This window comes from Sebastes umbrosus, chromosome 6 (assembly GCF_015220745.1).
Source record: "Sebastes umbrosus isolate fSebUmb1 chromosome 6, fSebUmb1.pri, whole genome shotgun sequence".
NCBI lineage: Eukaryota > Metazoa > Chordata > Actinopteri > Perciformes > Sebastidae > Sebastes > Sebastes umbrosus.
In genome coordinates, this window is record NC_051274.1 from 14073821 (window position 1) to 14088455 (window position 14635).

General features: G+C 39.9%; 1 protein-coding gene across 1 annotated transcript; it reads right to left on the bottom strand.

Annotated features, from left to right (window-relative positions):
- Positions 1-1348: 1348 nt before the first annotated feature.
- On the bottom strand, positions 1349-11536 carry LOC119490212 (calcium-independent phospholipase A2-gamma-like). The gene is made up of 9 exons (XM_037773447.1): positions 10431-11536; positions 7019-8557; positions 6591-6743; positions 5895-6052; positions 5237-5331; positions 4951-5122; positions 4612-4669; positions 4209-4403; positions 1349-2538 (listed from the first exon to the last, which is right to left on the bottom strand). Exons 2-9 carry the CDS (start codon positions 8459-8461, stop codon positions 2080-2082), a joined length of 2733 nt encoding a protein of 910 aa, XP_037629375.1. The 5' UTR covers positions 8462-8557; positions 10431-11536; the 3' UTR covers positions 1349-2079.
- Between the last annotated feature and the right edge of the window lie 3099 nt (positions 11537-14635).

Below are 14635 nucleotides of genomic sequence, written 5' to 3' on the forward strand. Positions count from 1 at the left end.
ACAAAGTAAGTCTATTGTGGGCAGGGAGGGCACAGCTTCCACACACATGGGGGGGATTTAACCCGTCGCATTCAAGTGACTGGATGGCTTTTACTTCATTGATAAAGACTTACATCACTTGTGATTTATTTATTGGGTATATAAAAAAATAGTGGTGGTTTTAATGGTAATGAGACAATAGCCTACATATCAAAGTTTTAATGACAATGACAAAAGAGTCTTCATAAATATGAATTTATTCAAAACAAATACTCATACAATGCCCAATAGCACAATAATATACTACATCAGCTGTAATGTCACATGAAAGTATGATTTATAGCTTATTATTACATTCAACAACACAGAGAAGTGCAACATTAATAATCTGATAGTGAATCTGGACACATGTGCACAATGCTTTTATTAATAAAGTGCCTGAAAGTGCTTATTTCATGAATGTTCTGTGCATCTATGTCAAGAAGTCATCAAAACAAAATGCTATTATGTAATTGAGGCATGTTGACAACATCATATTGATTTGGTATACAGTACATGTATAACAGGAGGTGGACAAAACAGCAGAAACACCGTATAATATATTAACCTTGATGAATTTGATGAAGCTTAGCAGCAACTATCTGTCAGTTTCAGGGGGGCAAGTTTCACAACAACAGATGCCAAAGACAGAAAATTTTAATAAATAAAGAGAGCTGTGGTCACATTTAAACCCTTAACAAGATATTTGATTAATAAGACTACAAACTACAGCCTGACGTGTCTACACAGCCTGCGTAGTGAAAGTAATACATTAGCAGACCAGCAGCTTCACTGTCTACACAGGATGTTTTCAGGAACAGTATTGACTGTAGAACAGTTTAGGCAGCGCTCAGAGCCCAACACACAATCGCTGTAGCGCGTAAAACAGAACAAAATAGGCTTGAGGCATAAAAACATGGCTCTGGTCTCATTTACACATATGAAATGTGTAGACACACGCCATCCCCGCTAACATGCTTATGTTTAGCAGGCATAATATTCACCATCTTAGTTTAGCGTGTTAGCAAAATAACATTTGTTAATGAGTACTAAACTTAAAATACAACAACAAAGAGGCTGATGGGAATGTCATTAGTTTTGAAGGTAGTATCAGTGCTCCAGGGATGACGTATTTTTTTAGGCCAACCATGAAGTTATCATCACCATGGGTTCCCTCTACAAAAAGCCATTGGGATTTTTCCATTGGGTTTGGCAAACACATGTTTATGATAGTTACAAGTTTTGTTTAGCAAGATAATCTTCACAAATTAGCAACACCACTAGGATTTTTGAAGTGTAAATGCAATCGTCAGAAGTAAAAAGCTAACGTTAGGCTATAAACTAACTACTCCACGGTTGCATGATTAGCCACTTGTTAGCAACCGCCTTTTTTAAAACACATAAAGGCTTCAAAATTCACGAGTGGGATATTTACTGACAAATTTAACGAAGTTGCAGAACAAAACGTTACAATCTCTTAAATTTGTGTTAACCACAGACCTTATTTCAGGCATCTAACTAAAAAGCCATTAAAAAAAACCATTTACTTCCAGATGAGGGAACCGGAAGTGCTAAAATGCTAACTCAAATACACATTTTGACCTGAAGGGATCACTAAAGTGAATGCAATTCATTCTGAGGTCTTTTAGGGCAATCCATTCAACAGTTGACGAGATATTTCACTCCAAATCCCCTCACGGTTGCGCTAAATGAAATCACCAGGCGATCACCAAAGTCAATGGGTTTCATCTTCTAGAGACCATGAATGTTTGTATAAAATTGAATGACAATCTATCCAATAGTTGTTGAGATAAATCAGTCTGGACCAAAGTGGTGGACAAACTGACTGACTGACATTGCCATCCATAGAGCCACGGCGCTAGCGTAGCTAAAGAGGACACATTTCCAACAAACCAAGGTGCATCAGTACATCAGGGTGGTTGTTGTAGGCCTATTTTAAGATGTTTCTGTTGTTTTGTCCACAGCCTGTATAGGTGTGCGTCTGTGCATGGGGTAGCCTATGGGGTCTTCATGTAGACATACCCACTGTAGCCTACCTACTCACACCCATCTCTGCTTCATCTCCCAGGCCCGCTCACTCATCCAGTCCTTAGTTCTGCAAGCAGCTGAGCGCTCCGCCCCGAGCACCAAACAGAGCCGGGCCAGTTTAGGCCGGTTTCTCTCCAGGTAGTTCTGGGTGTCTCTCTGCAGCTGGGCCATGGCCCGTGGCCGGCTCTCATCCAGGGACACCACAGCACTCAGCATGGGGTTGAATCGGAAGTAGACGTCTGGAGCCAGCAGATCGTCCAAAAGGGTGTGGACCCCTTCAGTGTCAGTAGCACTGCAGATCAGGTTGCTGATTTTGGCCCTCAGGCTGGTAGAAGTGGCAGGTCCCTTCTTGGCATTGTCATAGCGACCGGTGCCAAGGGACAGCACACACTGGAAGTGCTGGTTGGGCCACAATAGACGGCTCTCATGGACAGCCAAGGCACAGGGATTGTTCAGGATAATTCCTCCATCCTACAAGACACACAGAAACAAAAAGTGTAGAGGATAATTATTTTGTTCAATTCTAACCCACTCAAAGCCATCTGTGTGAGCCAAAACACGGAGCCCTTTCAACATCCTGATTCTATGTACTTAACTTAAAGGGACTGTATGTAACTTTTTACTCATATAAATCATTTTTTATTACAAATGTGTGAATAGGTTGTAACCTAACCTAGTATTTGACTTTTCACGACTTTCTGTGTTTCCTCTATTAGCCTGTAGACTGCTTTTTTATGTGAAGGACTTCGGCCAGTGTCCCAGCGGACGTGACGTCATGTGCGCTCGCGTTTGCCTTCTCTCTTCAGCGCAGCTACAGGGATAGCTATCGATAGCCAACGATTGGTTAGAAATGGAGTCCGCTAACGCAAACAAATGACCAGCTTCCGCCACAACTCAGACTACACAAGAAACACAAAAAACGCAAAGTTACATCTAGTGAAGCCCAGGAATGTGACCGACGTCGGGGGGGAAAAACTAGTGTTGTGGGAGAATAGCAGAGCCAGTGCGAAAAGTGTGTTCATGTGGGAAGTGAGTGGTGAAGCAAGAGAGAGAGAGCAGCGGCGAGTGTGTGAGGAAACGAGCGAGCAGCGGAGCAGAAGAGAGTTAGTTTAGCCTTGACAATATCGAGTGAATATACAGCGGAAGTTGTAGTTTGTGCAGAAATAAATGCTACAGCTCCTCAAGACCAAAAGAGGTTTCCCGTGTGTTGTTTCCCTGCTGCGGAGTGACGGGGGTTAATTCCAGAGCAATTTATCGACTTTGTCTCCCCTGTGCCTTCTGACCACGGTCAGGAGGCTGAAGCAGGAATAGTTAACACTAGGATCAACATCGGCCGGGCCTTCGATTCATGGAGGGACCTTCGTTTGGTAAGCTAACATTACTGGCAAGCATGTGAAATATATAGTGATTTTGTGGTTTTAGCTGTTTAATGTTGCTAGCGTTAATCAACATGATGCCTGTCAATCACGTTCAGTCAGGTGTGCGAGCACAAGCGCGAGCAACAGGGCGCTGACTGTCGTTGACTTAACGGCCACAGGTGTCACTGTTTACAAGCAATTTCTGATTCTTACATTGAGTCCCTTTAAAGCTTAAATATAGAAAATGTAACTCAACAGCTTCATTAATAACTGCACTATTGTGATACTGTATACAAATTATAAGGGTGTGGGGAGGGGGCAGAAATATATTTTTTAGGGAGAGCAGGCAAGGGTCTTTAAACTTATTCTCATCCCTGATCTTACCTGTTTTCTTTTACGTTACATCAAAAACATGGTTTTTGAGCTCATGAAGGTCATAAAGGTGTGTTTGGCCATGATGACAATCCTCTCATAATTTCAATAATGGGTGGCTGTTTGGAAATCATTGTACCATTAACTTATAATTGGGTTACACCACCTTTCTCTTAAGCTATTATGGGCAAACAGGGCCTGAGAGCCTATTTTCTTAACAATTATATTTTTTTCTCTCTTAGTTAATGGGAAGGGCCAAAGAAAAATGTACTGATGCTAGGGAGGGCCTTGTGTTTTTTATGAAGTGACACATAAGGTTCAGCCCTGCTCCCCACTTAAATTATTTTTCGCACAGGCCCTTATGAATCATTTTCTTCCCTGTCTTTAGTAGCATCATTTTGAGTTTCCTACCTGGTGAATGTCACTTTGTAAGGGGAACTCCTCGAAGTATCCTGGGGCAGCTGATGATGCTCGCACGGCCTGCCACATCTGGCAGACTGAGCCTCCTGCGTAGCGGCTGAGAGAGCCTGGTTTGTGGTTGTAGTTGCGGAAGACGAAGGCCTTTGGGCTGGTGCCCCAGTTTACCACTGCACTGACTGCTGAAACCTGAGCAGATACCAAAAATACCCTCTGTGAAATGCTTCAAAACTACAATGCAAACTACTATTTTAAAGCTTGAAACACAAAGACGCTGCTATATGTATTCTGTATTCCACAGCATCAGTCCAACATTATTTTATCAGTGCCCTGAGCCTCATGGTGATTTTGTAAAATTTCATAAAATCAACTATCACAGTGATTGCAGTGTTCTTACCTTGGGACTTAACTCATCTCCGGCTGTTTTGATAAGTACTCTATTTCCCATCTTTTCTCTAAATAGGATGAAAACAGAAATTAAATTGTATTTCTGTTTTATTAAAGAGGACCTATTATGCTTATTTCCAGGTGCATATTTGTATATTGGATTTCTACTAGAAACATAAAAAATAAATGCTTTAATTTTCTAATACCAGCTGTGCTAAAGCAACTCTTTTCACCCTCTATATGAAACACTCTGTTTGAGCTCCTACATAATAGGTCCCCTTTCACATGTTGAGAATTAACTACATTCACTGGAGTACTTGTATAGTGTTGGACTCTATACTGTGAATACCGTAGTATTGTCTCCCAGGTCTCAGTGCTGTAGTAAGAGTGATTCCAGCCCATCTTCACGGTGCCAACCAGCGGGTTCTGCTGAAACACTTCTGAGCCAAAACGTCGATACATGTCAGCACACTCCTCCAGAGAAAAATGGGCCAGACCCAGCATGAAGGCTAGAACGGCACCTTTAATAAACACATGTAGAGACTGACAGATTCAGACTGAGAAGCATCGAGATGTTTTCAGAAATGCATATGTACAGTATATGTTTAGTAACTCTCAGTTCTGTTGTTTGTCACCTGTGCTCACTCCACAGATGTAGTCAAACAGCTGGTGGATTTTCCTGCCTGTCTCAGCTTCCAGTAGCTTTAATACCTGCAAAGGCACCACACCTCTGGAAAAGGCAAAGACAAAACATCGAACATAATGAATATTAAATGAAGAATAAACATATTATGATGAGTTGAATAAGTATTTGTATGCAAAGCACAGAACAGAGACCGTGTGAACAGGGTTCTGAGTTGAGTTGAAACAATTAGTCAATAGACAGAAAATCAACCGGACACTATTCTGACAATCGATTGATCGTTTGAGTCATTTTTCAAGCAAAAATGTCAAATATTCCCTCTTTCCAGCTTTTTAAATGTGAGGTATTGCTACTTTTCTTTCTCCTATATGATAGTAAACTAAATATCTCTGTATTTTGCACTGTTGGTCAGATAATTTGAAGACTTAATAGACATTTTTTACTATTTGCTGACGTTTTATATACCAAAAAACGAATCGATTGTCGAGAAAATAAATTAGAGATTAATTGATAGTAATAATAAGTAATAGTATAGTATTAGTAAGTAATTATAATAAGTAATAATCATGAGTTGCCGCTCTAGTGCAGTTCATGCACTCTGCATTGTTGAAGTGCCATCATTCATTAATGATCAATCTTCTTACAGTTACCTTGTGCCACCACCATCAATTGAGAGCACTCTAATGCCACGACCTTTGACTGGATCCACGTAGCCGATCAGAGCCAAGCTCTCTCTTAAGGCGCTCTGAAGCACCTGGTTATCTCTGCAGGTTCGTCGCTTTCTCAACAACGTGACTGCAGTTTTCTCCTGGAAACGGAAACATCTTTAAGAATTTACTGAGGTCACATCAGGTTTGTTAAAGGTCCAGTGTGTAGGATCTGGCAGTATCTAGCGGTAAAGTGAGGAGATTGCAACCAACTGAAGCCTCTCCCGTGACGCGAAAACGCAAATGGCCCTCTCTAGAGCCCTTTGGAGCAGAGCTACTGCGTAGTGTGTGTGTACGTGGGAAGTGAGTGGTAAAGCAAGAGAGATAAAGAGGCGGCGATGGGAGCAAGTAACGTTATGGACTCCGGCCCAAGCAGGAAGAGTTTGGTTTGTCCGTTCTGGGCCACAGTAGAAACATGGCCGTGCAACATGGCAGACTCCGTGGAGAGGAACTGCTCCCTATGTAGATATAAACGTCTCCTTCTAAGGTAACGAAAACGATTCTTATTATCAGGTGATTATACACTAAAGAAAACACACTTATTAATATTATATTCCATTTCTGCCAATAAATACCCCTAATTGTTACACACTGGTCCTTTAAACGCTTGTAAGTGTGATTGTTTCACGTCCAACAGACCTGCCACATGATAGCTTTGCATGATGGGTAATGGATGAGGTGTTCATTGAGTGCCTCCACGCAGGCAGTCAGAGCTTCTGGGGACGAAGCCTGTGACAGAGTAACAATCAGCCGCTGTGTCATTTCCTCTGCCTCCCTCCGACTCCAGACAAGCTGAGAACATACAACCAGACATTACGAGTAAACATTTAAAAAAAAATGTGCAACCTGTAGGGGATCTGCGCATTAGTTCAAATTAAAATTACATTATGAACAGCGAGACTGTACAACCTTAAAGAATGAGATTAGGCATGATGAGACATATCAGTTTATGCTATAAGGGACACACTGTGTAGCTTTCTAGACTAACAATCACTTTCTTTTTTTATTTTCAGTTTCTCATATTCTTGATCAGCTTATTAGCACTGAACATGTAACCCTCAACTCACCTTTTTCTTCAGCATTGCCTCTGGTGAAGTCATGGCAGGTTTTGGCTTACCAGTCTGGGTCAAGGGGCCCAGGTTTAGATAAGCACCCAGCAAGTCAGGGATGGCGCTTGTGGGGTAGCGAAGGTAGTCCATAAAGGATGCAGGCTTCGGTTTATCAGAGGTAGCAGATCCAGGGTCTATCTCTGATAGGAGATTTTCATCTATGTCCTCATCCAAATCACTTTGACCCTTGAAATACTGATTGATGTGACCCACCATTTGGAAATGGTTCTCCCCAAAGTCAGTCGTATTAGGGCTGCTGTGGAAAAGACCTCCAGTTCCATGGGTGATAGGTTTGTCTTGCTTCAGTTGGGACATGGGACCTTGAGTTTGTGAGCTAGACTGTGTTGAAAAGTGGCTGTTCTTTCCCACAGGGAGTTGTTCTCTCTTATTCGGATCTTGGTCAACCTCTTCGGTAACCTTGGCACCAAAGTATTTATTGATGTGTCTTGCAAAGTGGAGGTAGCCCTCCTCCCAGCTGCTGGAGATATTGTTAGGTTCCACTGTTGCCTGATCGGCACCCAATTTTACTTGGGACACGTCAGCTTCTTTAGACTTTATGATATAAGTGTTAAGCATTTTTCTCTTCGTCTGCTTCTTGCTTTTCCCTCTGGTGGACGACATGGTTTCCAAATCCTCCTGCATTTGAACTTTTGCAAAACCGCGTGAGAAGACTGAGTTAATGTGACCAGCAACGTAACTGTAGCTCTCTCCGAATGTTGTCGCCAAAGAGCTGATGTGAAAGAGTTGCAGTCCAGAGTTGTCCTGTGTTGAAGGACTTATTCCTGAGCTCTCCGGTTTGTCTTTGTACTTCAAGGTCTGCTTTGTGTCTTTGCCCTCGGATATATTTCGCTCTCTGGCCACCCGTTGACTGTGACTACGCCTCTGTGACCTGCCAAGATATTCTGGAGTTGTGACAACAAAGCTGGCGTTTTCAGCCAGAGGTGCAACATCCTTTCTCTTAAAATAAATGTTAATGTGTCTGGACAATCTATTAAATGACTGACCAAGGCGTCCTCCCAGTGAACTAAAAAGAAAACTGTTCTGAGCCTCCTCAAAGATCCCAATTGGAGCTTCAGGTTTGAATGTATTTCTATTGGAGGACGAGTAAAAACGCACCACCTGGAGATGTTGTAGTTCTTTGGTGATATGTCTGAGGAAGTGGTCAGAGGTAGAGCCAGTATCGCTGTGGTTTAAATTTTTAAAAGTAGCTTTTCTTGTGAATCTGGACGTATGAGGATGCGGTGACAGCAGTGAATATCTGTGGAGGTCCAGGCTGAGAGGTGCTTTGGAAAGACGAGGGCACTTTCTGAGAAGGCTCATTAGGTACCTAATTTTGCAGTATGATCTCAAAGTCTTGTTCACAGAACTTGAACACAAGTTGGTGTTGAGGTAGCGACCCATGTTTGACCAGATGTGGTGAGCGGCAATCAGTCAAAGTCCAAATGTCACTCTTGAGATTAAATTGATTTAGGCCTCAGCCGCATTTTCAAAAGGAATCTAGGAAAATACACAAGACAAACACATTAGAACACTAGCAGCTCTGTGACACTGTATTTTGGCACAGTGATGCTTTGAGCTAAATGTTAACATCAGCATGCTAACAAGCTCAGAATGACAATGAAGCATGTTCATATTAAACAGGTATAATGTTGAGCATGTTCGCCGTCTTAGTTCAGCATATAAGCATGCTAACATTTTCTAATTAGCACTAAGTAGCACATAGTACAGCTGAGGCTGATGGGAATGTCATTTTTGCAGGTATTAGGAGAGGTATCGCAGGTAAACTAAATATTAGACAATTTGAAATTTTACCTGCTGCCAAATGAAGATGCCTGCACTACATTTCATGGCAATCTATCCAATAATTGTAGAGACATTTCAATAACAACAAAGAATGTCATCCTGCTAGTGGCACTAGAGGAAAAGTCAAGGAATCACCAGTCTGCAGGATACATCATCTGTAAACCATAAATGTCTGTTCAAAATGTTGTGCCAATCTATCAGGTAGATGAAAAGATACAAGCCTTTCACTGAATAAGTGAAAATGTTGACCTGCTAGTGGCGCTAGAGGAAAAGTCAGGGGAACACCAAAGTTATTAGAATTCATCCTCTACAGCACTGGTTCCCAACCTGGGGGTCCTGACCCCCACTAGGGGTCGCCAAAGCTTGATGGGGGGGTTGCGAGGACTTCTTGATTTTAGGGGCGTCAGACAACTTTTTTTTTTAAATATACAATTGGCCTATATCTCAGCATTTCATTCATTTCTGTGAAAACAACTAAATTAAATTGTTATTTTCAAAGTTTGGATTATTATTTAAGATATAAACTTATAAATTAGACAACTGAAGAGCTATCGGCCAAGCATCAGGGAGAAGAAAACACTGCATTTGTCCAACAATAAGTATATGGTTGTTGAAAATAAAGAAAAATATATAATACTGAGAATTGTATTTCAAAGTTCCTAAAAATAACAGGAAAATCTCTGATGCAATATTTACAGGAAATTATCTGCTCAAAATTAATCGCTCGTTTTACACAAACGTCCTGCAGTTATTGCGCTCACTATTTGAGTTGATTGCACAGTTTATCACTTGTTCTGTACTGTTACTGTTATGCATTAATAGAATATGAAATATCCATAAAATATGACAACTTAGTTAAGGGTCGTCAGTTTACTCAATGATAGAAAAAGGGGTCCCTTAAGGAACATTGGGAACCACTGCACTACAGAACACTACATGCAAATTATACTATTTTGAATCAAATCATTTATACAAAGCATACAATTTCAACAAATGAATTACCTTGCAAAACAAATGGCACAAACTTAAAAACAAAAGTGTCCAAGCATCAGGTAAGTTTGGTATATCAATATTTCCTCTTTTCAGAGCAGAGGCACATTGTCACTCTTAACAGAGAGTGTGGGCTTTCAGGTTGAGCTGATAGTGTACAAACATTATGTTCCGCAGTAACCTTACACTTCCACCTTTTCCTAGTACTGTGTCTCCTCATAAATGTAACATGAAACCTCATAGTAAATACATTCGTGACATGACCTGTAAATAACTCTCTACATTCTTCCAACAGATCTGGCTATGTCTGCAATGCAACATAGAAATTTGAGATCATGGACAGCTTCGTGCTTAGTTGCTCTAAAATCCTTAACAAAATACTTGTATTCTTAATTACTATGTAAAATAAAGTGCATTCATTAACACTTTCTGCAGTGTCTTCACAAAGAGAAAGGCAAACAGCTTAGCTATGTAATAGTCAAACATCTAGGTGGGGGAAGGTCATGAACCAAAGTAGCTTATAGCTACTCTAACCTTGACAGGACATGTCAGGTACAAACATACACAGAAGATTTACCTGAAACACAACACCTAGTTCTTCTGTCTTCACAATTCCTTTTCAACCAAGTCTCTGTTTTGTTTTTTTTAAATCCAGTACACCACTTTTGACAAACTGTCAGAAGCACTATTTCTTCTGTGTTTTGATCCTTAATTCAACCCCTCTCACATGCGGTACTTTAATCTCATTGGTTCAGCTGGGCTTGGGGGTGGACAAGCATGACCAATGCTTTGTAAGACAACACAGGCTTAAAGTCATGTGCTGTCCCTGCTGACTGCCAGACTGGAAGCACAAGTTGTCTAAAATTAGGGAGGGGGTGACAACTCAAGGGTCTCAGTGAGACTCCTTACGTCACAGCAGAACACACACAAACACAACGCCCTCCTAAACAAACAGGCTTCGTAGAAACTGTGCACAGGCCACAACATGTGATACAAAACAATGTCTATAGTTGTTAATATACAGTTTATTATAAAATGCAGTAATGCTTACGATTTCAGCCTACAAGTTATACTTCTGTACGTATACTGTAGGATATTTTTATTTACCTGGTATATATTGAGTAATTACAACAGGTTCTTTCACAACAGCTATGTCATGAAAAGGGCATTTAATAATAAACTTGAATATATACTGTCACTAATTGCAGTGAAAAAGGTGTGAACAATGCAACAGTTTCTTACAGCCATAATATATTAGTATTTAATTATAATTTAAAAAAATCCATAACCTATAAAACTATAAGGTATTTTATAGTATGTCCTTTTTTGTAAATACTATACATCATAATTTTAAAATAAATCATTATTTTATTTTATTTCTATACCAACGCTGTTACCCCATTGTACCCTGTTACTCAATAAAAACATAACTGTACCCTGCAATTACTTAATAGGTACTGAAAATTAAAAAAAAAATACTTTTATTTCTACGTCATTCTTAAACACAAAATGCACAAACACCCCCTTATTCCCTAACATTTGTCGTAGCCAATAAGTATTTTACTGATACTGTGTGTATAAATAATTATCCAGTAATTTACAGGCTGTAATCTAAAGCAAACCTGAAATGCATTACAGTCATTTAGATTACTGTTGTGGAAAAGAAAAGCAAAATACAAAAAGAATGTAAATCAAAAATGTATCTGCCTCATAACACGTGTGTTTAGTCCACATAGCTGTACAGCCGCAACTCATAACCTTTGACGAGCACACGCTGTTCTGCACTGCAATGTTGATGAAACATGCTCACGACGGGAGAGACTCCATGTGAGATCAAAAACTCTTGTGTCTGTATCTGTCCGCCAGCGCACAGAAATTACTTACAAAGAGTAATTCAAAGTACACATATCATGCCATTTCAGTCAGTTTTGCTTTTTGAGTTTCCTTTACTGTGAGAAACACTAAATATTGATTTCACCTAGCCTGTAATTTCTGCTTATATCTGCAGGCAACTTTAAATAACAGGTGATTCATGATCAGGCAGGGGTTGCACTGCCTTATAACACAATTCCTGAGGAACAATTGCACTCTCAAGGCTGATTATTATAGACTTATATTGTAAGTTACAATGACATCTAGTGGCAGCTTCCTGACAGTTTGGTTCTTTCGAATGAACCTCAATCTGAGACGCTGTGTGCCACAGGAAATTGACTGCATTTTGTTTCAGCGATTTTCTGTTCTGAATATTTCATATTTCTCATATTATGACAGTCTTGCACTGTATACGGTACACAATTGCTCTCTGTTTTTTGCAGTAAAGCTTTTTCTCTGCACCGTCATGTTTGTTAGGCTCAATATTTTTTCCAGTGTTACACCGAAATCTGTGACTGCAGCGAGGCAGCAACACATAAGGTCACCATTTTTGATGGCTGTCGTCAGACAATGTGACCCCACAGTACATATCTTTACTTTCTTTTACAGTTTTGTGACTATATCTTTAAATACAAAAAATATTAAAATAAATTTAGTTTTTTTAACAATTTAGTTTTGTGTGTTTTCTGTCACATATTTGCCTCATTTATTATACAGGTACAGTGGGGTCATCATTTCTGATGACAGCCATCAGAAATGGTGACCTCATGTGTTGCTGGCTCTCTGCGGTCACAGATTTTTGTGGTCACAGATTTCGGTGTAACACCGGTATCCAAAGTCTCTTTTGTCTGCTCATCCGTCATCTTACCAGTGTTCATGTTAGAAGTAACATCAGACTGAGTTACACAGCTCAGAGTTCTTTTATTTGATTAAATTGTAAAATAATTATTGATCACAATTATTGATCATAAAATCCCTGAGAAAATGGTGTTATTAGCCAGAGCTGTTTTTTTTTTTTTTAATAGCCTAACCTATGTTTTTTGTCATATTTCTTGGCTGCTAAATTATGACACATTAAGTAAAAAATTATGACATCAAATCGAGACTTAAGTCAAAATTGACTTATGTCATAATTTGGATGTAGTAGGCCTATCTCATCATTTTTTACCCTGATCTATTAAATGTTATACATTCAAATGCTGCATTATTTAGAATTACTGAATACTGTAACATATTATCCGACTTAAGGCTGTCACTTCTGACATTTAAAGCTAGGTTTAGGATATCTGAAGAGTCGACCCTAAATTCATCACATTCTCGGTCTCAACCTTTGCAGCTAAACTGAAGTTAACATCATAGTTTCACAGGACAGAAGAAGCTGCTGCTCGGCCCTATACAGATTCAGAGCTTTAAAAGGTGACAATCTTACTGAAGCAAGGGCGTAATCATCACATGACTAAGGCCTGCAGGTAGCTTCCAAATCCACGGTTTATTTAATTTGGAAATGTAAAGTAAGTAAAGTATTCTTTCTTTCTTTATAGTGAGTAGTGCGAATCCTAATCCACACTCCATTTATACCAGTAGGTGGCGGTAATGCACTATAAAGTTGTTTGCCAAAACACCAACGAAGATGAAAAAGAAGAAGAAGCAGCCACAGAACATTTATGAAAAGCAGCATGGACAACCTTAAAGCCTGGGGCACACATACAACGTCGGGAGCGTCTGGCGGCTGCGTGGCGTGGTGGCTGTGTGGCGTGGCGGCTGCGTAGCGTGGTGGCTGCGTGATACACGCGTCGGGTGTTCACACTAGCTGCGTGTTGGCTGCTGCTGCCAGCCCTTTCTTTCTACATAGAGTTTGCCTTTTAATGGCCATTTAACTTCATGATAAATGTGATTTATATTTATTTTATACAGAGAAAGGTTCAGAAACGTGTGGTAATTTGTAAATAATAGTAATAATCCACAATTAAAACTCCGTACTATATTCATTCATAGAACTCTCCAAGTCACTGCATGTTCTAGAACACTGTCTGGCACATATTTCAGAATAAAAGCCTCGTGTTAACAAATGAAGGAATTCTGTCCATAGAAAAAAACGCTTGAGGGCTTTTATTTTTAAATGAAAGCAGGAAGTGTTGATTTAAAAATAAGTCTTTACATATTTCCATCTCCGTAACATATTCTACAGAGAGACATCACAGCCGACACGCAGCTGGTGTGAATACCAGACGCGTGGATCACGCAGCCGCCACACGCTCCTGACGTTGTATGTGTGCACCAGGCTTAACACAATCCCTGAGGAACAATTTCACTCTCACGGCTGATTATTTTAGACTTACATTGACATCTAGTGGCAGTTTGCTGACAGTTTGGTTCTTTAGCTGCTTTTGAATGAACCTCAATCTGAGACGCTGTGTGCGACAGGAAATTGACTGCATCTTGCTTCAGCAATTTTCTCTGTTCTGTATATTTGTCATAGTATGACAGTCTTGTATACAGTACACCATTACTTTGTCTTTTGCAGTAAAGCTTTTCTCTGCACGGTCAAGTTTGTTATGGTTTGGCTCAGTATTATTTCCGGTATCCAATGTCTCTGTTGTATGCCCATCTGTCATCTAACCAGTGTTCATGTTAGAAGAAACATCAGACTGAGTTACACAGCTCAGAGTTCTAGATGATGAAAATACAAGTTTGAATTAATGATCACAAAAACCATGAGAAAATTGTGTTATTAGTCAGAGAGAGCAGTTTTTTAAATAGTCTATGACTTTTAGCATCTTTTTAATTTTGCTTTAATCTTGCAATATCAACATCTCTATTACGGTCATCATTTAAATTTTTGGATCACTTTTTAGTAGATGTTTTCTTCACTTTAACTAAAGTATGTTTAATCAAACTTACAGTCTTACA